The sequence below is a fragment of the Sarcophilus harrisii genome, chromosome 1 (genome assembly GCF_902635505.1).
Source record: "Sarcophilus harrisii chromosome 1, mSarHar1.11, whole genome shotgun sequence".
NCBI classification, from domain to species: domain Eukaryota; kingdom Metazoa; phylum Chordata; class Mammalia; order Dasyuromorphia; family Dasyuridae; genus Sarcophilus; species Sarcophilus harrisii.
This window is the reverse complement of record NC_045426.1, coordinates 312,611,711-312,638,478: the sequence shown is the minus strand read 5'-3', so window position 1 is coordinate 312,638,478 and position 26,768 is coordinate 312,611,711. Positions and strand designations below refer to the sequence as shown.

At 35.9% G+C, this 26,768-nt stretch overlaps 2 protein-coding genes across 9 annotated transcripts in view; one reads left to right on the top strand and one right to left on the bottom strand.

The window, feature by feature from the left end:
- The window catches only part of ANKS3 (ankyrin repeat and sterile alpha motif domain containing 3), a 38,158-nt gene extending 33,909 nt beyond the window's left edge, over nucleotides 1-4,249 (bottom strand). Inside the window, exons 1-2 of the mRNA XM_003761738.4 lie at nucleotides 3,920-4,249; nucleotides 1,193-1,364 (exon numbers count right to left, since the gene is read on the bottom strand). Of these exons, the coding sequence (XP_003761786.1) occupies nucleotides 1,193-1,362 (170 nt within the window). The 5' untranslated portion in view covers nucleotides 1,363-1,364; nucleotides 3,920-4,249. The remainder of the gene's footprint in view (nucleotides 1-1,192; nucleotides 1,365-3,919) is intronic.
- A 177-nt stretch (nucleotides 4,250-4,426) lies between these two features.
- Nucleotides 4,427-26,768, top strand: part of C1H16orf71 (chromosome 1 C16orf71 homolog) — a 40,564-nt gene continuing 18,222 nt past the window's right edge. For 7 of the 8 annotated variants that reach the window (XM_031945190.1, XM_031945188.1, XM_031945198.1 and 4 more), the window contains exons 1-6: nucleotides 4,427-4,703; nucleotides 9,620-9,809; nucleotides 13,160-13,258; nucleotides 15,741-16,337; nucleotides 19,182-19,299; nucleotides 20,748-20,880. In XM_031945190.1, the coding sequence (XP_031801050.1) occupies nucleotides 9,675-9,809; nucleotides 13,160-13,258; nucleotides 15,741-16,337; nucleotides 19,182-19,299; nucleotides 20,748-20,880 (1,082 nt within the window). In that variant the 5' untranslated portion in view covers nucleotides 4,427-4,703; nucleotides 9,620-9,674. The remainder of the gene's footprint in view (nucleotides 4,704-9,619; nucleotides 9,810-13,159; nucleotides 13,259-15,740; nucleotides 16,338-19,181; nucleotides 19,300-20,747; nucleotides 20,881-26,768) is intronic. The other variant, XM_023497606.2, reaches the window with a different exon arrangement.

The window sequence follows — 26,768 nt, the reverse complement described above, 5'->3', positions numbered from 1 at the left end:
AGTGTCAAATGTTAAGTCAAATACTAAAGCTATTAAAATAATTGTAGTTATCTTGTATTTTTCAAAGTCACTTCAACTCTCAATATACAGAATTCCTGTTAGAATGCCCAAAGTAGCGACATTGCAAACATTTACATTCCCCATATAAAATGATGTGTACTATACATCTTCAGATTGGTACAAATATATAAATATATACAAATAAATATTATTAGCACTATTTTATAGCCAAGAAACTTAAGGCTCAGAAAGAGGGTGTGACATGCCCAAGTCACAAAGCTAATAAATTCAAATCCAAGTCATACCAGATACACATAAGGTGAGACCTTGTAAAGGAGGAATAGCTCTTTAAAAAACTTTAGAAGGCTCCAATTCATTTTCTTTTGAAAAATTACACATTTACTTGAATAGTTAATAATTTTTTTAAATGTTGTTTTTCAAGGAGCATTTTGCTGCTTCTTTTAAGATTTTGCTTCCATTCCTCAGAAGCCAGAAGACTCATCTAGGTAATTATGGCTAGCATTTTGGAGCAAAAACAGAAGAAATTAAATATATCATATGAAATAACTTCACATAAGTTGAGAGGCAGAGTTTTGTTGTTGAAAGAGCCCTGGATTTGGAATCAGAGAACTGTGATTTGAAGTCTAGCTCTTCTGTTCATCATGGACAAATCATTTCACTTGTCAGGCTTCAGTTTTATGATCTGTTAGATAAAAGGATTAGACTAGGCTAGTCTACAAGGCTCTAAATCTCATGAAACATAGGATGTTTTAATACATACAAAATTTCATATTTAATATTTCAGAGAGGAACAAATTACTGACATTGACATTTTCTCATACAATTTCTATTTATAGGGTTTCTTAACAATATGATTAATTTCTACCTTAGACTTTTGTGGAAAGGGAGATGCTTAAAAATTTTTGCAAGTCTTAAGTAGAAATTATAGAATTACCCAATCTTGAAAATAAAATACAAACATTTATCAATTTAAATATCTTTTTCATTGGTTTTACCCTCTTATCACTAGGAATAAAACCCACCTTATTTCTTACAACAGCACAAATGATTTACTGTCCATAGACAAGTGAGCATTCATTTACCCAACATGATTACTGCACAACTCCAATTTGCAAAATAATGGTAAGAGAAAATCTTAAGAGAATTGACATTTCCCAATGAGACCTCTTACCGCTGAATACATTCCTTCACCACTTCATATTGCCCAATTGAAGAAGCTGTATGAATATCCAGGGGAACATCCAACTCTTCTCGACAAACTAGATGACCTGGTCCATGCCATATGGATAAACTACGGTTGAGCAGCTCAGATTCACTGGCTTCATCACTAAGCTCAGACATCTCTACAGTGAAAGAGAACATATAAAGTTCGCCTTTTTTCCCCATTCTGGGTGCATTTTAATATCCAAATGCTAATTCTGAAAACAGTTTAAATTCACTGTTCTGATTTTATTTATGTGTATGAGTATGTATGTATACATATATGTACACATATATTCACATATACATGATCAGGATATATATATATATATATATATATATATATATATATATAAAATCACAGAATAATAAGTATTTTATATGTATATACTGTATTTAATATATTATCCTGTGATTTGATTTTCTCCTTCATCCACCTTCTTTTACATGGCTATCACATCAGTGTGGTGAGCCAATATACTCAAGAAAGTTAGGTGTATAAAAAAAAAAAAAATTTCCAAAAACAGAATTTCATTTTCTTTCCAATTCTCATTTTAAATACTCACCAACTAGGAAGACAATGTTTAGTCAGCATAGGAAGTATAATCTATTTGAAAGGATTCTCAACCCATCAGTCTTAGATAATTTTATTATCCCACTGGGTATCCCATCTCTACGATGGAGGAAATTTGGATTCTACAATATTGAAAAGACAGATACTTCAAACTATCATAACTACAATTCTTTTAGCTAAGTATGTGCTATATCTGTCCTTGTTTCCTCAATTTCAAAAAATACAAATTAAATTAAATCACTAAAAGATGATATTTATGTGATATCTTTATAGAAAATCTGTTCCAAAAGTCAGAGAAAGATCATCTCCCCATGTTTCACAAGGTATTCATAAGATTTGAACCACATCATTGAATGCTTCTTCTCACAATCACTGATTCATGAACGAAAATATATCCCCAAATGAATTTATTTAATGTTTGAAGCAAATGAATTATATCATTCAGTTCTGTATTTATATCCAAATACATTAGGAAATAGAAAATTATTAAATTATCAAATAACACAGCCTTGCAAATTATCAGTCACTCTCTGGGAATTTATATGGCAGAATTATTTTTTTAAAAACAGGCCAGCTTTGATTAAAAAAAGCCTTCTGACAAGAATTGCAAGATGTGGTTAATTTTGTACTTGGTCAACTGCTCTCCAAAATACATCTCCAAAGATGGCTAATTATCCAAGACTAACATTTTCAAAAGGACCTAAATGAGATTTATGAACTCTTTGCGAGTGCTCCAAATATTGTTAACTTCAAGACTTCTGTAACTAAATAATAACTTGTGATTCTATGATAAAATTTCTATTTTCAGGATCACTGAATTTGACTATCCCTAGGATAAATACAAACCTGTAAATAGCTCCTTCAAATAGGCTACAAAGCACATTTTACTTCATTGTCTGAATTGTAGAAGCACAAGAGGGTAAAGATGATATAGTTCAACCTATTCACTTCACAAAGGGGAACATTGAGATCCACAGAAATGAAGTGATTTGCCAAGATTATCCACATTCCAAATGACAAAGAGGAAACTCAGCTAGCATAGCAGATATTGGCTATTCAGTTGGACATTCAATTCAATAAACATTTAATAAAAATCCCCTAAATACAAAAACTACTGTTAGATACAAAAATGAAAAGGGATAATTCCTACCCTCACAGGTCTTATGATCTAAACTATGCTAATTTTATTTAATGTGATAAGACCAAAGAATAGGTATAAAAAAGTGCTACAGAAAATGTGGAGAGGGAAGAAATCACTTGAGGTTACTTGATACAATGAAAAAGTGCTGGAAGACACGGAACCTGAGTTCAAATCCCAATTATGACAATTTACTGTGTGACTTTGAGGCAAGTCACTTGACTTACATAGGCCTGTTTTCTCCTTTAAAATTTAAAGTTCAACCTAGAAGACCTCTTAAGGTCCTTTTCAACTCTACTTTTACCTGGGCAAGGGACAGAATCATGCAAAACTTGAGGTAGGATTTCAAAATTCAAATTCAGAAAACCTTCCAGAAATGTAGAAATATGACATACACAAATACATCCATTTTACAGATGAGGAAATTGAGGCAGACACTTTGCAATAAAACACTTTGCATATACTATTTCATTATATCTTCATAACAACAGCTATTATCGGCTAAGAAGAGATTAGGGCGCTGGACTTGAAATCGGGAAGACCTGAGTGCCAATCCACATTAGCTGTGTGCTCCTGGGCAAGTCACTCAACTTCCGCTGCAGCCAGTTTTCTCACTTGCTAGATATGGATACTGACAGTTTTACATCCCAGGGTTCTTTTGGGAATAAAATGACATAACTTGCCTAAAGCGCTTTGGAAACCTTAACGCTAGACTTTTTAACCTCGTTCTACAGATGAGGAAACAGGCTGAGCGAGATCAAGGGGCTTGCTCAGGGTCACGCAGCTATGAGAGGTAAGAGGCGGGGTTTGAGCTCAGGTCAGAGTCCAGCGCTGTCCACTCCGCCAGACCGCCTCCACTGATCCCTGAGGTCCCTTCCAGCACTGAGCGCAGAAGACAGCTCCACGTCATTCCCGCCTTCTGCCGCATCCAGGCCCCTGGGGCCGATCTGTAACAGCACGCAGGTGTTCCCGCCCCCGGCTGGTACCTGCGCAGGGGACTCATGAGCCTGGAGGCCTCCGTCGGGCCGGGGCTACGTCCAACGACAACGGTCCCTCCTCAGCTCCTGCAGCCCGTGACGAAAAGGCCCACGCTGTGGAGTCAGGAAACGAAGAGGAAATCGGCCCGCCGGTCACTCAACGCCTACGTGCCCCGACGCTCCCTTCTCAACCGGGCACATCCAAGGGCCGGCCCTTAGCCTTGTCTTAGGCGACCGTGGCTCCGCCGGGACCTAAGGAAGAGGGACAAGTGCCCAGCTCCACGCCTCGAAAAGAGCGCAGCGGACAGCAAGCGGCCGCAACGTCCGGAAGCCACACCCAGAGTCCCACACCGGAAGTGAGTAGAGGGACGCAAGGGACGCTGGGACTCTTAGTTTCCCCTTACTCCTCCTCTGATCCTTGAGACTGAAATCTCAGGTCTCGGACTTGTCCAAAAGGATCCATGCCTATCTCGGTCTTTGACAAGTTCGTCAACCAATAAATAGTGATGACGTGTAAGCCCCGCCTACTAGGCGAGAAACAAGTGGACCAATTGTGTTTGGAGAGTGGGCGGGATCTTCGCTGTCTCGGAAGGGGAATGGAATAAAGGAGAGGGAAAAGACGCTAACGGAAGGAAAACAAAAGTTATTGTCAGAAGCAAAAGATATTCGTTGTGCACCCTCGACTCAGAGGGAAGGGACTCGACTTTAATGATGTGTTTCTATTCGGATAATGGTCTGTGCTATATTCTCCTAACCGGACCACAGTAAGAGATTGGAATAAAAGAAACTCGAGGTAAATTAAGGGGATCCCAGTTTCACCTACAGGTAAAGGTGTCGTATGCTTTGAGGAGAACATGTTAAAAAAAAAAAAAAAAAAAAAAGGATGGAAAGATGTGAGGAAAGAGCAAGCCAAATATATATAAAAGAAGAGTGAACTGCTTGGGAAGGCGGTTGGCGTCTGGTTACCATGGCAACGGTCGGCTTGGTAACCCGCGTAGTAGTGAGTTGAAGTAAGCCGGAAAGGGGGCATAATTCTGTTACTTCACGAACTTCCTTCCACTTCTTCTCCCCAACGGTAGACTCGGACAATAATTGGTTAATCGTTGCTAGTTTTACACCGTCAGACCTCAGATGGTAGCCTCGATTTGCAACTAAAATTCTGTAGAGCTGGGTCCAAGTCACTGCCATTCTTTTTTTTTATTGCTCCCGCAGCTAGTTAGTGGTCCAAGGGCAGCCGACTCAGCTGCTGCCTGCGCACGCTTGATCTCTCAATGCCTAGTTTTCTTTTCTGTTAAATAATAGCTTGGAGAATGTTGTTGTAAGGGTGAGATTACATATGTGAAAATGCCGTAAGTTAAGGCTCGATATGCAGAATGTCCATTCATTAAATTATTGTTCTTATTGTTTACTGCATTGGAAGAAGGAGTTACCATACCAGGAGTTCCTTACACCAATGATGTCACAAAATATATAGGGTGTCCCCAAAGTCATTGTAGCACACAGCTGAAATATCTTGTTAACAGCCACACCAGCTTACAGTTATACTGAGATTTTTGGAATACTTTTTTTTTCACAATAAATATTTATAACTTTATTTTTTTATTTTAGTAGAGAAGAAGTAATGTATTATGATTTTATTGGTATGGAGATATCCTAATATGTAAACTTTTTTCCACAGATGCAGGTGTTTAATTTATCTTTATTTATTTATTTATTTAAATTTAATAGCCTTTTATTTACAGGTTATGTGCATGGGTAACTTTACAGCAATGCTGTAAAGTTACCCATGCACATAACCTGTAAATAAAAGGCTATTAAATAAAAAAAAATAAAATAAAATAATTGCCAAACCTCTTGTTCCAATTTTTCACCTCTTAGCCCCCACCCCTCCCCCAGATGGCAGGATGACCAGTAGATGTTAAATACATTAAAATATAAATTAGATACACAATAAGTATACATGACCAAACCGTTATTTTGCTGTACAAAAAAAATCAGACTCTGAAATATTGTACAATTAGCTTGTGAAGGAAATCAAAAATGCAGGTGGGCATAAATATAGGGATTGGGAATGGAATACCTTTAATGTCGATGTTTTTATTTCTACAACTCAAGACTATTGTAAACAATTCTTTGATTAATTTGTGTGGCGGAAAAATTAATTGATTTTCATAATTATCAGGATATGTGTAATAAGTATGCTAATAATTCAGATTTCACAGAGTTGCCTCTGCTGGCTTGGGAGTCAAGAGTTTTACAATGCAATTTGAAGTGATTGATCAATTCTTGAGAATGTTAAGTGAAATGAATCAAAGATTGCAGAACCTGTTCCTGTCACAGAACTCTGGTCCTGTTCCCCATCCAGTATTGATCCTTGATTTGAAACACTCATTTTAAGAACCGTTCTCACAGGACTGGAAAACACCCACCTTGTTCTGCATCTAGGGGTTTATTATGGGAAACCTCTTCAGCCCTGAAAGTGATTGTATTGTGATCCACCTTCCCTCTCCCTTCCCATTTATAATTTGTATATGTGATCTCTAACTTTCCTGCCCAGGAGAACTTCCAGTTTGCAAACCATATTTCTCACTGTGAAAGTGGTTTTAAGCTGCTAATTGATCTCTAAAACCTGTTGATATTTTGTGTCTACAATTTAGAAACTAAGACAGCAAAATTCCATTTTCAGCATACTATATCATACAATAAGCTTTTTGAGCCTGAAAGCAGGGACCTAGATCAGGTAGTCTCTCATGTGTCTTTCCATTGTTAAAATTCTATGAAAAATGATGATTTAATAGCTTTAGAAGTATTGTCTTCTGAGATATCCTCCAAACAAGAAGTGTTTCAGTTTCTTAAAATGTTAGCAAATATTATAGAACCCCAGTTTCACATGATAAAGCTAGAAGATCATTGGAATTCAGAGATTATCTGGGCCAATTCCCTCATTTTTCAGGTAAGCAACTAAGCTCCAGGGATGTAAACTGACTTTTTTTCTTGAAGTGTATAATAATAAAGAAGAGCCCCAGTTCTTTATTATGTCCAACTAGCATGTGTGAGTTCAGTTCTATATATTTTCATATGCCCAACATTGAGTTAGCCTTTGTTTGGTACCACATGATTTAAGGTGTTTTAAAGAAATTCAAGGGAAAACCAATCATGCTGTTATATACCCATAATCCCAGGTTTGGGGGAAACTAAAATTGGTGGATCTCTTGAGTGTGAGTTCTGAGTTGCAATAGGCTAAGCCTATTAGGTGTTGTCACTATGTTTGGCATCAATATAGTGAGTGTAGGAGATCAAATTGCCTAAGGAGGGGTAAAATGGCCCAGGTCAGAAATAGAACAAGTTTGAGTTCTGGTACAAATCCGTAGTGAAATTGGATTATAATCCTTGCTCTTCCAGCCTGAAGCAAGAAAAGGAGATAAAAGAAAAGAAATTCAAGGAAACTGTCATGATTAGCCACAATAATATAATCTATAAGCATCCAATCTATAATCTATAAGCATCCATTATTCCAAAGAGTTGTCAAACACAGTGTGCTGTTATCCCCAACTCAACTGATTTGTCCTCATCTTTGTAAGACTCTAGTCCTACATCAACAGCTACCTGTTGAACTTTTTTACCTAAAAACTCCCAAAATGGAACTCCTTATTCCTCATCCCAACTGACAACCAGCCCTTTTCCTGATTTCTTTGTTTCTTTACTAACATTGTTTCAGTAATCCAGGTTTACTACTTCAATATCATTCTGGACTGTCCATTCTCAATCATACCCTTACCACTAATATCAATTGCCAAGTGTTGACAATTCTTTCTCTATAAGCTCTTTGATGTCCATCTCTTTCTTGTTTAATTATCACCTTTCTTATGAACTACTACTGCAATAACTTAAGTCATTAGACATCCCTACCATATGTTTGACCATGTCTACTCCTTTGCTCAAGAAGTTTTAAGTGGCTTCCTATTGCTTCTAGGGCGAATATAAACTCCAGTCTTTAACATTAAAACTCTTCATAATCTGATTTTAGGCTATCTTTCCTGATATACCTTAGTCTGCCTTTGGATACTCTGAGTTTTGACCACCTTGGCCTGCTTATGATTCCTAATGTACAATATTGTACTATCATTCATTTGCAGAGATTATCCCCCTTCTTAGAATTCTTTCCTTCCTCTTAGAAACCCAAGCTTCCTTCAAAAATCTAGTTCATATACCACTGTCCTCACAAGAACTTTTATGATTCCCTTTCCATTCCCCTTTGTGTTCTCCCTTTATCATCCCCTAAATGACTTTATTTTCTGTGTGTGTGTGTGTGTGTGTGTGTGTATACTTGATACTTATTGTGTATGTTTCCCCATAGTGGATACAAACTCTTTGAAGTTAGGGATTATTTTTTGGGGGGGGAGGTGGGGTGGTTTTGAGTGCTTTACTATTTCTTTCTCCAGCTCATTTTACAGATGAGGAAACTGAGGCAAATGGGGTTAAATAACCCAGAGTCACACGGCTAGTACAGTTATCCCTTCCACACTGAGGAGGTTGGCACCTTGGACAATCTGGAAAATCCATGTAAAATGTTTTGGCCTTCCCTTTGTGCCAGAGAAGTATGAATTATTTTAGTATTAAAAGATAAAATATGTTGATATACAATATGATGTATATTTTTATACATTTCTGAGCTTCTAGACTTTTTTTATATTGTCCGCTGGACTTCATTTGTAACCTGTGGTTTCTGCAAAGTTTCCCCAAAACTTCCCATTTAATTTCTTATGACAACCTGCAATATAAGGAAACCATGATGAGGAAAAGTCACAGTATGGAAGGGATAACTTAAGTGTCTGAGGACAGGTTTGAACTCATTAAGATGAGTCTTCCTGATTCCAAGCCCCGGGTTCTTTCCATTGCACTACCTAGTTGACCTTCTACTAATATTATCTATGTTCTAATGTGGGTTTTTTTTTTAATTTTGTTAACTATTTCCCAATTGTTTTTTTTTAATATGGCTCAGGACCCTGCTTGGAAGTGTAAGAGCTACAAAGCAATTTGCAGGGCTAGGTTTGATACTCTGGTCTAGAGCTCAGAGAAATTATTTATCTGGCATCACTTAGTATGTATCAAGAGACAAGGATAAAGCCCTAAATATAAGTGCCTTCCTGTCCAATCCCCTCAGCATTATACCATTTCTTAGAATCCATCCACACAGTAAGTGTTTAATAAATGTTTAAGGGAGTTGTCTATTCTAGCTCTTTTGAAGAAGACAAAAGATAGTAACAGTAGAAAGATGTCTGGTCTTGAAACTGGGGAGATGATAACATTGTGTAGGATCACTAGAGATTAAAAGAGTGTGGTGTAGTGGATAGAGGGCCACATTTGGAGTCAGCTAGGAAGACCAGGGCTCAACCCTATCTTGAACAAGTCAGACTGTGATATTTAATTTCTCAGTGCCCTAAAGCAGTCCTCTCAATTGCCAAACTAGTTGGTAGAAGGAGCATCTACCCTGGGAGTTCCAACACACTAATGAAACCACAGGTTTGGACCAAATACCACTCCCTATTTTATAGAAATAACTTTACCTTTGTACATTTGGTTTCCCACCTATAAAATGAAGAGATCAGATGATATTTCTAAGGAATTTTAAATTTTATTATTAAATCATCCAAACTCTGTATATAACCTGTTATAGTTTTATTTTCTTGCCTCTTGTTTTTTTTTTAGGGTTATCCTTAAATGATTTCATGTGGATGGGGTATCTGCATGGCAGTTGTTTCTTATGGCATCAAATGATAAACAAGATTGTCTCACTGGCCACAATCAATGTCCTTGCCTTTATGATACATCAATGTGGGGATCTATCTTGGCTTCAGTGAAAGAACAGCTCCCATCTTTTGACTCAGATTCTTCCTCAGTAAGTAGAGGTTGCTCAATGTGGACTGCATAGATCAGAGAATTTTTTTCTATGATGAATGGAACATTGGCTTAAGTGATCATTTTTCTATTCATGCAAGTTTTATTTTTTACCTTTTTATTTTTATAAATTTTCACAAATTATAAATTCGATCATATTCATCCTTTTAACTTGGCATAAATAATGTTGTTGTCCTTAAATCTTTTCTTTATTCAATTTTATTTTATCCCCTCCCCTTTCCCTTCATTGTCATTGTCTAGGTTCATCTATTGTTGCTTGCTTTTCCTACGTGATGTTTCAATGCTTCTAAGCATCCTATTGAGAATTCATGTTATAAGTCATGCTGCTGAACTGAAGATGAGGATGGTCTTTGGCAGCAATTACTGGCAAAATTCTGCTGGGGTGAACTCTAGTACTGTTTTCTGTCCTGATGAATGAGCCATAGTGTTTGCTGATGTGGTTACAACAAATTCTGTAAGGCAAAGAATAACAAGATGGCAATTGTTTTCTTCAACTCCATATTCTCTGCAAAGCATCTCTCTGTAAAGAAAGTACTTATTTTCATATGGAGGCCATTTACAAAAATAGGAACTTTTACTACTTGGGCCTCTATTGCTCTATCAATAAGTTTAAGGTGTTGGGATAGATGAACTTTAATCTAACATTCTTTGTTTATTTACCACACTTTTTTGATTGCTTACCAACTCCAAAGAGAGTGAAGATGTAACTGAGTTCCTAAAACTATATCTGTTCTTCTGGCAAGAAACCATTATCCTTCATACACTCTCACATCTCAATTGAAGTATTACTGGAATAAGTGCTTGACATAGAGACGTGGAGCTTTTGAACATAGATTGAAACTGTTTTCATGACAAGCTACTTCCTATCCAGTTTTCATAAACTGAGATTATCATTTTTAACAAGTTACTCATTACAGGAAAGCAACACCATAATGACATCACCATTATGGGACTTGGTCTTACAGGAAAACAGTGAAGCAGACTGTGGTATGAGTTGAAGTCAGGAGATTTGATTTTGAATCCCAACTTTGACTTGATGTATCTGCTTTATGTATCATTAAAATAGAAAACCTTTAAATGTAGGAACTGTTTGATCTAATCTTTGTGTCCCTGGTGCCTGATACATAGTAGGTACTTAATAAATGCTTGCTGATCATTTAATCTCTTGGAACCCTTCTGTGAAATTGAAGAAAACTGTATCACATGGTTATCTTGAGGAAGCTACTTAGTAGCTTCACAGAAGTGGACTCTGATTGTGTAACCCAAGCTCAGCAGCTCTGCATTGCCACAGGCCTGAATTTGTCTTGGGGGCTTCTCAGTAATTTCCCTTCATCTCTTTTTTAGCACATGCTTCTACCCAGGATTCTCTTGGGAACATTAAAATTTAGCTCCTTTTGCACCCCCTATCCCACCTCACCCCACCCCTGTTTCTCTTAGAAACATCAGAATTTGACTGTTGTTTTGTTTTGCTTTGTTTTTGCAGGAGCTAATAAAACACCAATTTACAGAATTGGTTTTTATTTAATCCAGTAAAAATGTAAAGGACCTTTGTTCAAGCTCTTTCCTTCTCAGTATTGCTAACAAGTCAAGCAAGTTCCTCTCTCCATGCAATCCCTTATTTCTTCAGAGACCCATACAAAAAATTTTTTTTCTCTTCTCTCCCAAACAGTCCCTCCTTGAAAAGAGAAAGAACTCATGGCTAGAAAAACAAGCCTCCCCTGTTTTGTTCCTCAGGATGGATAAAGTACATGATTATCAAGATCAGGAAAGGAACAGGACCGGCTCTTCCTCATTGTGTCTTTTTTAATCCTTTAAGCTGTTTATCAGACAGCAGCTCCTTTCCTGCTTCAGGTCTTCTGATACCAGTGTTTCCTACACAGACACATCAATTTGTAGTTCTTCCTCCAGGTGTGCAGGCAGCCTCAGGTCTCTGTGAATTCTCCCTCAGGCTTCTAATGTCTTTGCCTTCAGGAAGACCCTTCCACAGTCTGCCCTCTCTTGGATGTAGCTAGCATTGGTTCAGTACAAAGAACACTGGATCTGCAGTCAGAGAATCTGGGTTTGAATTTGAGTTCTGCTATTTTTTTTTTAACTTTGAGCCTCTGCTGCCCCTCCTATAAAATAAGGAAACTACTAGGTTAATGCTAAAGCCCCTCCCTCATTTAAATCTTTGGTTTTAGGAAGGAGGAAGGACTTATTTGGGTCTTCTGGGGGAATTCCCAGGCCCAACCACCACAATTTTTATTAGGCCTGATTATTGAATAACTGATTATTGAATAATTAAAAGCTTACCTATAGAATTTTATAAAACTTTCAAAGTACTTTGCTCATGACAACCTGTAAAGACTAGTAGTCTGAGAGTTATTTTACACATTTTACATCTTGGGACATTGAGACATTGGCTTGCCTGTGGACACATAGCTAGAAAGAGTTGGAACTTAGATTCAAATGTACATTTCCTGACTAAATCCAGTGACCTTTTACACCACCACACTGGCCCCTCCTTAGCTGGTATACTGATTCCTCAATTTACATACAAAGAAGAGCCAGCCATGCCCAGAGTGTATTGCTATAGAATTGTTTCGATGGGGAAGTATGTGATAATTTTTAAATAACTTTTTTTGTAAATTAAGGACTTCTTATATGGTTTATGGCAGGTATTAAAATGTGAGTTTGATAGGGATTGAGCAATTGTGATTCCAAAAGTCCAAGATGTGGCTAATCAATCCTCAGCACAGGAATACATAGTTGTTGACTAAAGTTTCCACCTAACCTATATTTGACTAATTTGACTATTATTTTATCACAGAAATCATTTGCTTCTTGCTAATGTGTCATACTATTGCTGACAATTTTTCTTTTGGAAGCCCTGTTGGAGACAGGATTAAAAAATTAGTAGCATAGTCACTGTTCACTATCAGGAAAATTTTACTTTGACTTTAAATCAGTTTTTCACTTTACATATGTTCCAGTATGTACCACCATGGTCTGCACACAATAGATACTTATTATATAGCTGTCTAGATCTAAATCTAGATCTAGATAATAGATATATTTGGCATGAATGAATGGACCAATGGTTTGTATGCTTTCTTATTTTGGTGATATGAGAGATAAAGCTGAAGATATGTGAAAGCCACCAGATGGCTCTGTTTCCATTTCTGCAGGAAGTAGCTAAGTGAAAAACAAATTTCATGGATTTGCTTGTGATACTTCTAACCCTGACTGTGATCGTCCCCATCACAGTTTTAATACAGGTTGAGTCCTTCAATCCCTCTTCTGTACAGCCACTTCTTGTGCTGATCCTAAATATCCATTGTGTATTGACAGTCAGATGAAGAAGATGGGGAATTATTCATCTTCCAACGAGATGAAGAAGATCTGATTCCAGATTTAACTGAAGAACTGGCAGATGATCCAGACATTCAGGTTCTTTTTATACTCTGCCTTTCCTATTTTACTCTTCTACTTTATAATCTCAGATCTCCATGACTCAGCCACTTTTTCTTTTTGTATAAATCCCCACTGGAAAACTTTGTTAACTTGTGGAAATTGCTACCAGTTCTCAAAATTTTTCTCATTATTCCTGTTTTATCTTAATAACACCAACCATAATATCAATGTTATGGGTCATATTTCAATTTTTAACAGAATAGATATTTATTTTGTAACACCACTATTAGAATATAATGATAAATGAAATTAACATTAATAAAATAACATACAGGATCATTAATGCCTGCATTAATTATTTGTTAATATGCCTTAAAATCAAAATTCATTGAATAAAGCCATCAAAAATACAAGCAAATAATTATAGTAGTTAAGGAATTATTTTCTTATTCCCCTATAGTTCAATTTCATACACGTATAAGTCCTCTTGGTCAATATTTATATGATTATATAAAATTATTTTATATTCCAAGTATACTATGATGGCAGCCATTTTGTTGCTACAGATCAGAACCATGAAAGAGTAAGTAAGGGGTTCTACATAAAGAAGATAGAATACAATACTTGAAGGATGATAGGGAGTTAAGCCATTCTCTAGCTATTTCAAGCTATTAAGTTAGGGTCTCTATAGAATCCATTGTTTTGATCAGATCTTTTTTTGGGACCATGTATCTACCTAGGAATGTAACAAAATTATTTCTAGAGTAAGAATACCTTTTTGAGTAGATTCATAATCAGTGTAATCAGTAGCACTGTACAGTAGCATTACAGACCTGTTTATGCAGCCTGTTAATTAGTTTTAGCCACAAGCCAACCGCCTAAGCCAGATTTTAAAAACATTAAAAACCAAACAAACAAACAAACAAAATTAGCCATCCATGTTTGGCTGTCTTGATATGGTTAGATCTCTTGTTTTCAGTAAAAAAAAAAAAAAAAAGTAGGTAACTTGCTTTTCACTTCTAAAATGTTGGATTGTCATGTATACACAGCCTTATTATATATGTTTAAACAGCAATGAAGAACCAGCTGGTCTCTTTTGAAAAATCATTTGTGACATCCCTAGGTCAGGAGAATTGAATCAGGACATTTGCCTTAATTAATTAGGATTATCAGTAATAATAATAATAATAATAATATCATTGTCATTCCTCAGATGAAAGTGATAACTCATTATAACATCAAACCAGTACATGGGAAATCAGGAGAATACCATGGAAGGAGCCTGGGATTGAAAGTCAGAATAACCATGCTAAGCCTCATTTTTTTCTCATCTATAAAATAAAGGTGCAAATGACCTGTAAGGTCTTTTCCAGATATGACTCTAGGATCATTTGATTCTATGGCCTACTGGCCAACAATATGACAATATGGTGAGGTAGATGTCTAGAATACTCTATTGACATCACATGTCCTATTACATGTACCCAATTTACATTAATGTCCAACCAGGATAGATTCCTTGTTCCTTAAGTCAACAGGTTTAGTTAGAAACATCCTACTTCACTTTAGTGTTCTCTTATTCTAAATTTTACATATATAGTCAATGCATTAACAGCTTTGTCGACCAGCAGAATAAACTTTTCTGATGGCCAAGGCTCTTGTTTTCTTATTCCATCCTAGGTTTCTCTATAATAGGTATTTTTAAGGTATTCCTAGGTTTATAATTATAATCTTGTTCATTAAGATGCATTTATTTACTGCTTCTTAGCAATAATATTATGCTTATTACTATAGATTCAATTATTTCAAGTCAAACCCTGGCTAAAACAATAGTTTTCATTATTTAAATTTTACAGCCTTAGTATTCTCAAATCAGAAGATACAATCCTGTAGTCTTTGTTTTATTTTCATAGCCAAGTTTTTCAAACTGCAACATTTGTCATAGCCAAGTTTTTCAAACTGCAACCTTTGTAACAGAGTATCATTAAACTATCCTTGGGGCAGCATTTCTAGAAATTTTGTATTTTTGTGGCAGAAACATCTTAAAGCTTTGTACATTCTGTTTCCAGAAATAATAATTTAATGTATACTTTCAATCTCAGTTCTGACTTTTTTTTAGGACAATTGACAATCCCATGAGGACAAATGGACAATCTCTCCTTCTGTTCTAATTTTAATTTATTTAGCTTTTGATGTTAACTGTGTAGGGCTATAAATTTTATAAGCAGCTCAAATTAAAATTAGATTATTATACCAATTATTAGTTAATGAAACTTTTTAATAACTTGCATAAAAACTGAAAAGAAGGAAACCTGTACATATTTTATTTTTGGTGCTTCACTTTGCATTCTCAGACCAGGGGTCCTAAAATGCCAACACTGAATTATCATCAGAGATATTCTACAATCTAGAAGATTTAAACACTGTAAAAAATATTAAGATAAAAAGAAGTTAGACTACATTATGTTCTTTTTTTACTTTGTACTTATAATAGACCTTTTTTTTTTTTTTTTGGCAGCAGCTTCTGGAATCTGTGAAAAACACTGGAAAGAACTGGTATGAAGAAATAAAGGATTCAGCTATTCTTCAAGGGAAAGACTCTAGGAGGCCTTTGCTGATTAGCCCAGCATTTGGAGACAAAGATGAAAATCAAACAGGCATTTATTTCAGAATCGCTGAAGAGAATACCAAGTGGCAGAAAGGAGATAACTGGGACTTGTTTAGGTCTAGATCTCAGGCTCTTATCACAGGGCCCCAAGTAGAAGAGTTTCCAACTTCCACCTATAAAAAAGATCTCACAATTGGCAATTTAGGGACTGGTAATTTATCTCCTTTTGAAGAGTCTGATTCCACAAACATAAAGGCTATCAGAAAAGAGAGAAGAAAGATGATAGAGAAAAACATACTTCGCAAGGAAGTCAAGGAGTTTCCACTTGAAAATTTAAATTATTCACATTTCACAAAATCCATATCCCATGAATCCACTGAGTCAGGGGATGTAGAAGAAAAGATGCCAGCCAAACATGAAGGCTTGAAACTTGAATCCACTGAGTCAGAAGTTGTAGAAGAAAAGATGCCAGCCAAATATGAAGGCCTGAAACTTCGGTCTCTTGAGGTAAGCCCAGCAAACTGCTGCACTTACCTTCAGGACCTCCTGGATTGTGTTCCCTGTGTGGCTGGAGCTCACTGTCACTCTTAGTATTATTACGTTAACTAAGAAAATCCAGTTTTCTATCTCTTAAATCAAAGATTGACCTCTTTTAAAATAGGAACTATTATGTTCCTTAAATCAGGCCAACTTATTTAATAATCATTTATCTCTATGCTTAAAGCTTTGTTATTTTAAAATGAAATGTGTGTTTGTTGAGATGCCCTACCTTCTACTGTCACTTTCAAGAATATATGACTCCCTACAAAGTTCAACTTAAATATCACTCCCCCCTGTTTTTGATAGATTGTTGTCTTTTATTGATGCCCACCAGTTGCTGTCCTCTAAAAATTACTTTGCATTTACTTCACATATATTTTATATTTACTTAATATGAATCAGTGATGTTTCTCCAATAAAATTTGAGCTATTTGAAGACAGGGAAAAAAAAGTAAAGTGAAATGTGTAAGCCTTTAACAGTAGACTCTGGTATACCTATCTACTGTTGCTCTGGGGAGAAGAAACAGTGCCATTCAGTAACTTTCAAATTGCTCCCAACGAGGGAAAAGCTTTGGAGTGGGGAGATCCAGACTCACTTTTCTCTGTCAAATAGCAATATGACTTCGGCTTAAGCTTCCTTTATCTGTAAAATGTGTGTTGTGGGGGTAGGTATGGGAATAGTTCAACTAGACAATCTCCAAGGTCCTTTCCAGCACCAAATTCTTTAAACAAATATTTACTGAATCTATGATATGTACTCTGCTCTAGTTCAAGTACTGTGTCAGGTCTACAACAGTTCCTCATAGCAATACAAAACAGACAATAATAAATCCTATAGCGTTGATTTAAAACAATATATGTGCAGCTTTTTCAATCTGGATTTTCCCTTCTATCTTGCAAATTTTAACTTTAGCAGTCTAATTATTTGCCCAATGATAGTCCTTTATAATATTTGATTGTCAAATCATTTCTTTCCTAAAAGTGGAGTTTTTTAACCTCCTGCAGTCAATCTATTTTTTAAAGAGTTCAAATGAGTTTTCCCCCAATTTAAAAACTCATATAAATAAATTAGTTTTTAAAAAAAATTATGCCATAGCTTCTATCTACTTTGAATAAAGTATTTAATGAGCAATGGATATACAGTCAGAACCTTCATTCAAATCATCACCCTGCGTGTCTGACTTGCTCTGCTACTTATTAGTTACCAATTTGACTGTGAACTTAAAATCTCTGACCCTCAGTTTCCTCATCTCTTAACTAAGGGAAATTGTACTTCATAAACTCTCAGGCATTTTCCATCTTTAAATCTATGATCCTATAATCCATTAGTAAAAATATGGAATCCTCCCAGAAAGCATTCCTTTTTTCAAAGGAGAATTATCGCTGTTTTGCAAATTAGAAAAGGTTTAGATTGGCTGAGTGCAGTTAGCAGAGAAAGATTGAAATATTGCCCCAAAACAAACAAGGAAGAGCACTGATGGATATCAGTTTAACCTTATAGCCTTACCTCGATGTGTCCAATAAAGAAATCCAAGTTATATCAAACTCCTAAAGCCCCTTTTTGGAGGTCCCTACCCTCTCCATCTCCTCTCATCTCCAGATGAATGGCCCCACTTTGCTGTGTCCAGCCAAAAAAATCCCAGGCATGTCCCTGAGGTTAAATTTCACCTATAAAATCTGTCTATGACCCATACCATCTTTACTGAACCCCTTGGGTCAGTCCACCATAGCATTCTGCCTCATGATGTCTTTCCCTTCACCCCTTCCCCTTGCCATGTGGTATCTTTCCTTTCATTTTCCCATTATGCTCTCTTTCAACCCTCTACCCCATGTCTTAATGGGTATTTTTTTCCTCCTTATAATTAACTCTGTTAGGATGCTAAATCCCTTTAAAGATTTTGCCTGCCAGCTAAGGGCATGCCCCAACCTCATGGGGGTGTTCCCTTTTTCCTGGATAATTGTGGGTTGCAACAGGGAACTTGCCCTTTCCATTATTCATTATTAACACCCCTTTTTTTGCTAACTGTATGCTCTCCCACTCTATTTCATATTTACTATTCCTGATATCTATTGTATCTTTTCATTTTGTCTGTATCCTCTTCTCCTAAATCTTTTTGCCAAAGAGAATGGTACTGTGAATTCTTTACATGAGCGAACCTCAACATTTGATGCTCTTCTAAACAACAATTTGGTGTCTACAGCAAGCACAACATTTGCTACATCAACCACATCAAGATAGATTGTGTTGAAACTTAGCTTGGATCTTTGATTTCCTTCACAAGCTAATTGTACAATAATTCAGAGTCTGATTCTTTTTGTACAGCAAAATAATGTTTTGGTCATGTATACTTATTGTGTATCTAAGTTATATTTTAATATATTTAACATCTACTGGTCATCCTGCCATTTAGGGGAGGGGGGTAAGAGGCGAAAAATTGGAACAAGAGGTTTGGCAATTGTTAATGCTGTAAAGTTACCCATGTATATATCCTGTAAATTAAAGGCTATTAAATAAAAAAAAAAAAAAAAAAAAAAAGAAACTTAGCTTGGGCAAGGCAGGGACATTTTATTTAAACATTCATTTGTACCTTTAAGATGTTCTATGCTATTGGAACAAGAGGTTTGGCAATTGTCAATGCTGTAAAGTTACCTATATATATAACTTGTAAATAAAAGGCTATTAAAATTAAAAAAAAAAAAAAAGATGTTCTATGCTTAATCCAAGAGTCATTGGGTTAGAAATTGCTCATTTTTGTGACAACGTAAAACTTGCACATAAATTTTGGCTTACCAGGTGGTTATATTTTTCAGATACTTGAAGAGTGGGATTTAGATGAGCTACTTCAAAATCTGGAGGCACAAAAAGGCCAGGGAGAATGTACAAAACGAGCCATGTGCTGGGAAGTCGAGCCACCTTCTAAAGGCCGAGGTCTAACCTTTTTTATAAAGCAGTAAAAATGAATTTTATGATATACAGTTCCTTGTATGAATTTTTGAGAAGCCTAAACTTCACTAAAAAATACTGTTAACTGATTCCTTGGTACCTTTTTGTGGTTCTTACTTCATTCTTCCTATCTATTTTTTTAAAAATACTGTTTCTGATTATCTTAAAATGCACACTGCTACAGCCAAATCCTTTTCTACCTCTCCTAATGTTTTCTTATTTATCTCTTTCAGTGATTTATGACTTTAATGACTGTCCTCCTTTTATCTTACTTCAATCAGTAATTAAACACTCTTTTAAAATCTAATTCACCTCCACCTCACTTCTCACCATAGAAAACTAAAAAACAAACTGTTTGTAAAATAAAACAAAAAACAAACTTTGTAGGCTAAATGGAAAAGAATTGTTACTGCTCAGGAGAAACTTGTAAATAAAATAAAAATACTCACCTGATCATCTCTTAGACACCCATTCATCCTCTATAGTTTTTAAAAGTATATAGAGGTGGTCAGACTAGGAGGAAAGAATATAAGATTAAGAATAGCTAGCATTTATGCTTTTAAGATTTGCAAAGCACTTTACAAATATCTCATTTTATCCTTACAATTTGGAGAGGTAGGTGCTATTATTATCTCCATTTTACAGATGAGGAGACTTTGAGACTTGTCCAGGGCCACACAATAAGTATCTGCCCAGATTCAAACTTGAGTTTTCTTAAGTCCAGGTCCCGTGCTTTATATACTGAGTCACCTAACTGTCGTGAGTGATCTTCATTGTCACACAGAAAATATTAATACCTTTTAGTGGTTTATACTTTTAAAAATGCTTGAACATGTTTTATTTAACTTGATCATCACAACAAATTGGAAAGATAGTAAGGTAGAAATTATTACCTCCATTTTACAGATGAAAAATGGGAAGACTTGAGTTTGTCTAAGATCACAAATGTGACCATCCCTTTATGTGGAAGAACTAAAACTAAATCTTAAGTTTTCTGATTCTCAATCCACTTCATCCACTTCCATTATGCAAAGCTCTTTACCACATAGCACACCCTTATGTGGATCTAGAAGCTGGACAGGTAGTGTGGATTGTCTGTGCTCTCTCTTTCCTTCACAACACATACATACATACATACATACATATACATACACACACACACACACACACACATACCACCTTTTCCTTATATTCTTGTAGTCTTCTTTTTCTACAGCAGGAACCAAACAGCATTGGGGGTGGGAGTGGGGCGGGCTGGAGTCCAGTAATTCACAGTGGTTTCAATTAACTTTATTATTGTTAAAACTTGTACCAGGCCTGTAACATCAGAGTTTGAAGGCTTGTGGTTTCAACCTAAGAGCCTGGTTTATAAAGGAAACAGAGGAGAGCTGGGCAATCATGAAATATTTTTGTTCTTGTTCCCCATTCTACAGAAAACTTTGTGTCCAACTCCCAGGACAAGCTTATGGAGCAACTAGTTGCCCTGTGCGCCAGACAATCTAAAAGTTTATCCTCACCCTATAAGAAGATATCTGATGAGCTCATGGAGAACCAGATCAGAAACAGGTAAAGCTTTGTAGCATTTGTTTGAATCAGTTCTGACACCTGATCAGTTTTACCACATAGTAACAGTCATACTGCAGAAACTCTATAATTATTTGTGAAATTAAATCAGCACAAAACAGTGTTAACATTAGGAATGAAAATGTCACAAACAATTGAATTCTTAATTCAAAATCTAATAAAAAATGAATGTTGAAAACTTATCTTTACATGTAAATTAGACAAAAGAAAATGCTATTTACAAAAATAAAATAAGAGGTTATTAGACTACAGGAAATGTTGGCAGAAAGAAAAATGAAGTAGAACAATAAGGTTGGACTAGATAACCTCTGAGATCCCTTCCACTTCCAGGTCTCTTGATTCTATGAAATTCCATTTCAGGCATGCCATGCCATTCATTTTCCCTTTGATTTGATCATGGCAAGCTGGATTGGAGTGATCACATCAATTTCATAGAATCATCCCATTCATAGGTCATCCCATCCAATTCATACCTGAACAGGAATCTCATTCCCAACAAGCCACTATTCAATGTCTCAGACTTCCAATGAGATAGGGCTGGCTACTGCCCCAAGGCAATTTATTCTTCTTTTGAAAATCTTTTAATTATTTTAGAAAATATTTCTCTTCTTCAAATCTAGATTTGCCTCTCTGCTATTCCCACACAATTGGACTAGATGATTTCTGAGCTCCTTTTTGGCTAGAAATCTATAATTGTCTTCCTAATTCTGTACACTATACCATGGCAGCCAGGAGCTAAAAGTTCTGATCTTTTATTGTCTCCAAGAAACCATTGTAAATTATTGGACTCCAAACAAAATCTAATGCCTCAATTCAGAGGGGTTAGGTAAATTGAAGTAACTCAGGTACTTCAGAGGTGGGACTCAGGCCCAGTCCTCCTAACTCTTTACTTCCAGTTCTCCCAAGTCCATGCTGTCTCTTAAAATAGAGCATTAATGAAACTTGTAGTATGATTCCTAAGTAGGACTCAAAGCCATGACCCCTACTTTGGGGAGGTCGATGGCTAATTCAATAACTCACTGTAGGTTAATAAATGTTTGATGACTTGATTTGAATTGAATTGAATCTTTAGATTACTTTTTATTTGGGAGGGTTACTTTTCTCCCTTAATAGGATATGATCTGCTAGACAGGACTGTCCAAGCAAATCATCCAAAGACAAATTTCATGAGCCAGTTTGGAGCTAGAGCAGAATGGGATCAAAAAGAAAAGGGCATTTGCTGGTTGTCAAAATGCATATAGCTGTCAATTGTTATGGGTAGACAGAAAGATAACAGTTTAACAGCCAAACATGGACACTGTATATGGTTAGAATTCTTTCCTATAGCTGGAAGGAATTGACAAGGAAAAGACCTCACAGTTATTGGACTATCCATTTATTTCCTCCTCAGGGTTTCTTTCTCTGAAAAATCTTTACAAATAGAACAAGTCTCCAGTTTTTGCCTAGGATGGCTACATTTAAGCTTAGGATAAAGAATTTTAACTCCTAACTTGTCCAACATAATTTGTCATTATTTCCCTTCATATGCCCTTTGCACCAGTCAAGTTCATTTGATAGCCATCCCTGACTTCTATTCATTCTCTCTTCCTACTTACTGATAACAACCTTTTCCTGGAAAATCTTCACACCAATCTGTTTCACTTTCTTCAAAATCATCCTAAAGTGAAGATGAAATGAAATAATTTATGTAAGACGATTTGCTAAATGACCAGGCCAGTGCCTAAGCAGCCAATCCCCAAACCACAACAGATTGTTTTCATGATTACTGCTATATAATATCATTTGAAATTTAGTACTTCTAGTGTGGTGTTTTTCTTCTTTATAATATAATATAAAATGGTTCTCTCTGGGAGAAAGGTTTCTCGGGGAGGTTTTCTGGAGGCAGCCTTTGTTTCAGTTAAAAGTAGTAATCATCCAAAGGCAGCCAGGAGCTAAAAGTTCTGATCTCCAATATAGCCCGGTTAGTTTTCTTAGAGGCCTCTCTCTCTCTCCTTGGTTCTAAGAGCTCTTGCAGCTTTGTCCTTTGCTTCTGCCTTTGCTTCTTTTAGCTTCCAGCCAGCACCAAGGTGAATCTGTCTTGCCTCTGAGAGAGGGCTTCTGGCTCTCAATCTCCCAGAGTGCTCTGTGTCTGTCCCAGATTGTTCCTCTCCGACCTCTGGAAATGTTCTGAAGTAACTTTCTTTAAACTCTTAAGAGCTTCCTCTCTATATATAATCTCCCAAAGGTTAACTCCTCCTCTGAGAGAATGGAATTATGGATTTCTCCCAGAGTGCTCTCGGGCCTTAAGAGCTTCAAAGGAGATGTGAATTCAGATATCTCATATTAAACCCTGAAATCTCCCAAATGTGTGAACTCCAATGAGTACTTAAATATTTCTTGCTTATAAGAGCTCTCTAAAGGTGTGAACACAAGCATTATTATCTATCAGTATTAGTGATTTATCATCTTGTAAGGATTTGCTCTAAGGTGTGAACCAATAAGCATTGTATCAATTCCATTGAGTTAACACTAGGATTCTGACATCTCCCTTGAGTTTTCACCTTGTTTTAAGTTGAGTTGACACTAGGATTCCAACATCTAGACTCTTCTCTTCACATTTTTAAATTGATTCCCTTGATATTCTTGAGTTTTTGTTTTTCTAGGTGGATTTTATTAGTATTTTTTTCCTAACTCTCCAAGATAATTATTTTATAGTTTGATTAGTGATCCTGTGGATCTATTTAAGCTTTCACCCTCTAACTCCTCTTTCTATCAGTGCTAAACTTTTTTTTTCAATAATTATGACTTTTTATGACAGAATCCATGCCTGGGTAATTTTTTTTACAACATTATCCCTTGTACTTACTTTTGTTCTGATTTTTCCCCTCCCTCCTTCCATTCCCTCCCCCAGATGGCAAGCAGTCCTATACATGTTAAATATGTTGCAGTATATCCTAGATACAATATATGTGTGCAGAACCGAACAGTTCTCTTGTTGCACAGGAAGAATTGGATTCAGAAGGTAAAAATAACCTGGGAAGAAAAACAAAAATGCAAACATTCATTTCCCAGTATTCTTTCTTTGGGTGTAGATGCTTCTGTCCATCATTGATCAATTGAAACTGAGTTAGATCTTCTCTTTGTTGAAGAAATCCACTTCCATCAGAATACATCCTCATACAGTATTGTTGTTGAAGTATATAATGACCTCCTGCTTCTGCTCATTTCACTTAGCATCAGTTCATGTAAGTCTCTCTGTATTCCTCCTGCTGGTCATTTCTTACAGAACAATAATATTCCACAACATTCATATATCACAGTTTACCCAGCCATTCTCCAATTGATGGGCATCCATTCATCTTCCAATTTCTAGCCACTACAAACAGGGCTGCCACAAACATTTTGGCACATATAGGTCCCTTTCCCTTCTTTAGTATCTCTTTGAGATATAAGCCCAGTAGTCAGTGCTAAACTCTTAAAAAGGCTGTCTGTTTCTTTACCCACATTTACTCTTTAAACTATTTGCTATCTGGTTTCTGATTTCTAAAATTACTGCTAAAATGACTTTCTCAAAAGTCAACAGTGATCCCTTTTTTTTTTTCTAATGATGTGTGATATTGTGGATAGATAATTGACCTCAAATTCAAAAAGATCTAGCTTCACATGCTACCTCTATCATTTGCCAGTTGTGTATAACCCTACACAAATCACTTAACCACTCAGTACTCTAGGAAATTCCCAAAATCATATAAGTTTCAGGGAAGATTCATTTATAAAAGAAGTTTCTTCACAAGGAAATTTCCTTGTACCAGTGAAATGAGAAGTCTAGACTCTATCCTTATTGCTACAATCCTTTCAAGGTAACTGCTTTATTAATTTAATTTTTAAAAAAATTAATAACTAGAAAATCATCAACAAAGGCAAACATTTCTTAACACAAAGAAGGTAAAAATGGGAACTGAATGTGAAACTGCAAATTTACTACAAATGCCTTGTGTCTTTTAACATATTAAATTTAATATGATTTGCCAACATTACCCTACTTGTCTGTGTTCAGCCATCTCTATAGTCTTTTGTTTGTATAGTTCATTAATGTTTTTCTTTCCTCCCTTACAACTTTTTGGTCACCACTATTATTACTCCTACTCTTACTCTTTTCTTCAACTCTCCCCTCCTTCCCCCCCAAAAAAAATATCTCTTCCTTGTGACAAAAGTATAGTCAAACAAATACAACTTTTTGTTGTAATGGTCATGTCTGAAAATAAATGGATCATTTTTTTATGTCTAGTTCATCAACTGTCTGCCAAGAGGTAAGAGGTATATTTCATTATTAGTCTTCTGGAATCATGATTGGTCAGAGTTCTTAAGTCTCTCAAAGTTACTTTCTTTTACAATATCATTGTCATCATATAAATTGTTCTCCTGGTTCTTTTTACTTAACTATATCAATTCACTCAAGCCTTCCCAGGTTTCCCTGACATTGCTTTCATCATTTCTTACAGCACAATAACATTCCATTATTACATTGATAAGCCATAATTTGTTTGACCATTCTCCAATTGATAGACACCTCTGTTGACAGGAACCTAGTATCAGCACACACACACACACACAAAAAAAAAAAAACCTGTTATAAAATTTTTATACATGTGGGTCTGTTCCCTTTTTTCTAAAATATCTAAAGAGTTAGTTCATCCATGATCAAACCAGAGGTTTGAGTATCTGTTGCCTTCTTCCTGTGTTTAAACACTCCAGATGTCCTCTCAGCCTTGCAATGGACTTAATGAGTACAAAGGCATCTAAGAAAGATGTTGTTAGTTCTGAGCATTTTCTTCTGAGGAATGAGAGACCCCAATCCAAATTTCCACTGTAGATGTATCTTGGGGTTTGTGTTAAAAAAAAATCTCTAATCTTCCCCAAATCTTACACAATATAATTTTAATTATTCTACATAGAATTATTTCAATGTGTTATTAAAATATTACTAAGTAGTATTTTTTTAATAATAGCCTTTTATTTTCAAAATACATGCAAAGATAGTTTTCAACATTCACCCTTGCAAAATCTTAAGTTCCAAATTTTTCTCCCTCCCTTCTCCCTACACCCCTCTTAGACAAGTAATCCAATAATGTCAAACATGTGAGATTCTTCTATACATATTTCCACATTTATCATGCTGCCCAACAAAAATCAGATTAAAAAAAGAGGGAAAAAAAGCAAGTAAATAACAAAAAAGTGAAAATACTATGTTGTGATCCATACTCGGTTCCCACAGTGCTCTCTTTGAGTGCAGATGGCTCTCTCCATTGCAAGTCATTTGGAATTGGCCTGAATCACCTCATTGTTGGAAATGAGTGACGTCCATCAGAGTTGATCATCACATAATCTTGTTGTTGCTCTGTAATGATCTCCTGGTTCTACTCACTTCACTTAGCAACAGTTCATTTAAGGATCTCCAGGCCTCTCTGAAATCATCCTGCTGATCGTTTCTTATGAAACAATAATATTCCATAGCATCCATAACTTAATTGAACATTCTCCAAATGATGGACATCTACTCAGTTTCCAGTTCCTTGCTACTACAGAAAGGGCTGCCCCAAACATTTTTGCACAAGTAGGTCCTTTTCTCTCCTTTATGATCTTTCGGATACAAGCCAAGTAGAAACACTGCTGAAATCAAAGAATATGCACAATTTGATAGCTCTTGGGGCATATATTCCAAATTGCTCTTCAGAATGGTTGGATAAGTTCACAGCTCCACCAATAATGTATTAGTGTCTCAGTTTTCTCACATTCCCTGCAACATTTATCATTATCTTTTTTTATCATCTTAACCAACTTGACAGGTGTGTAGTGGTACCTCAGAGTTGTCTTAATTTGCATTTCTCTCA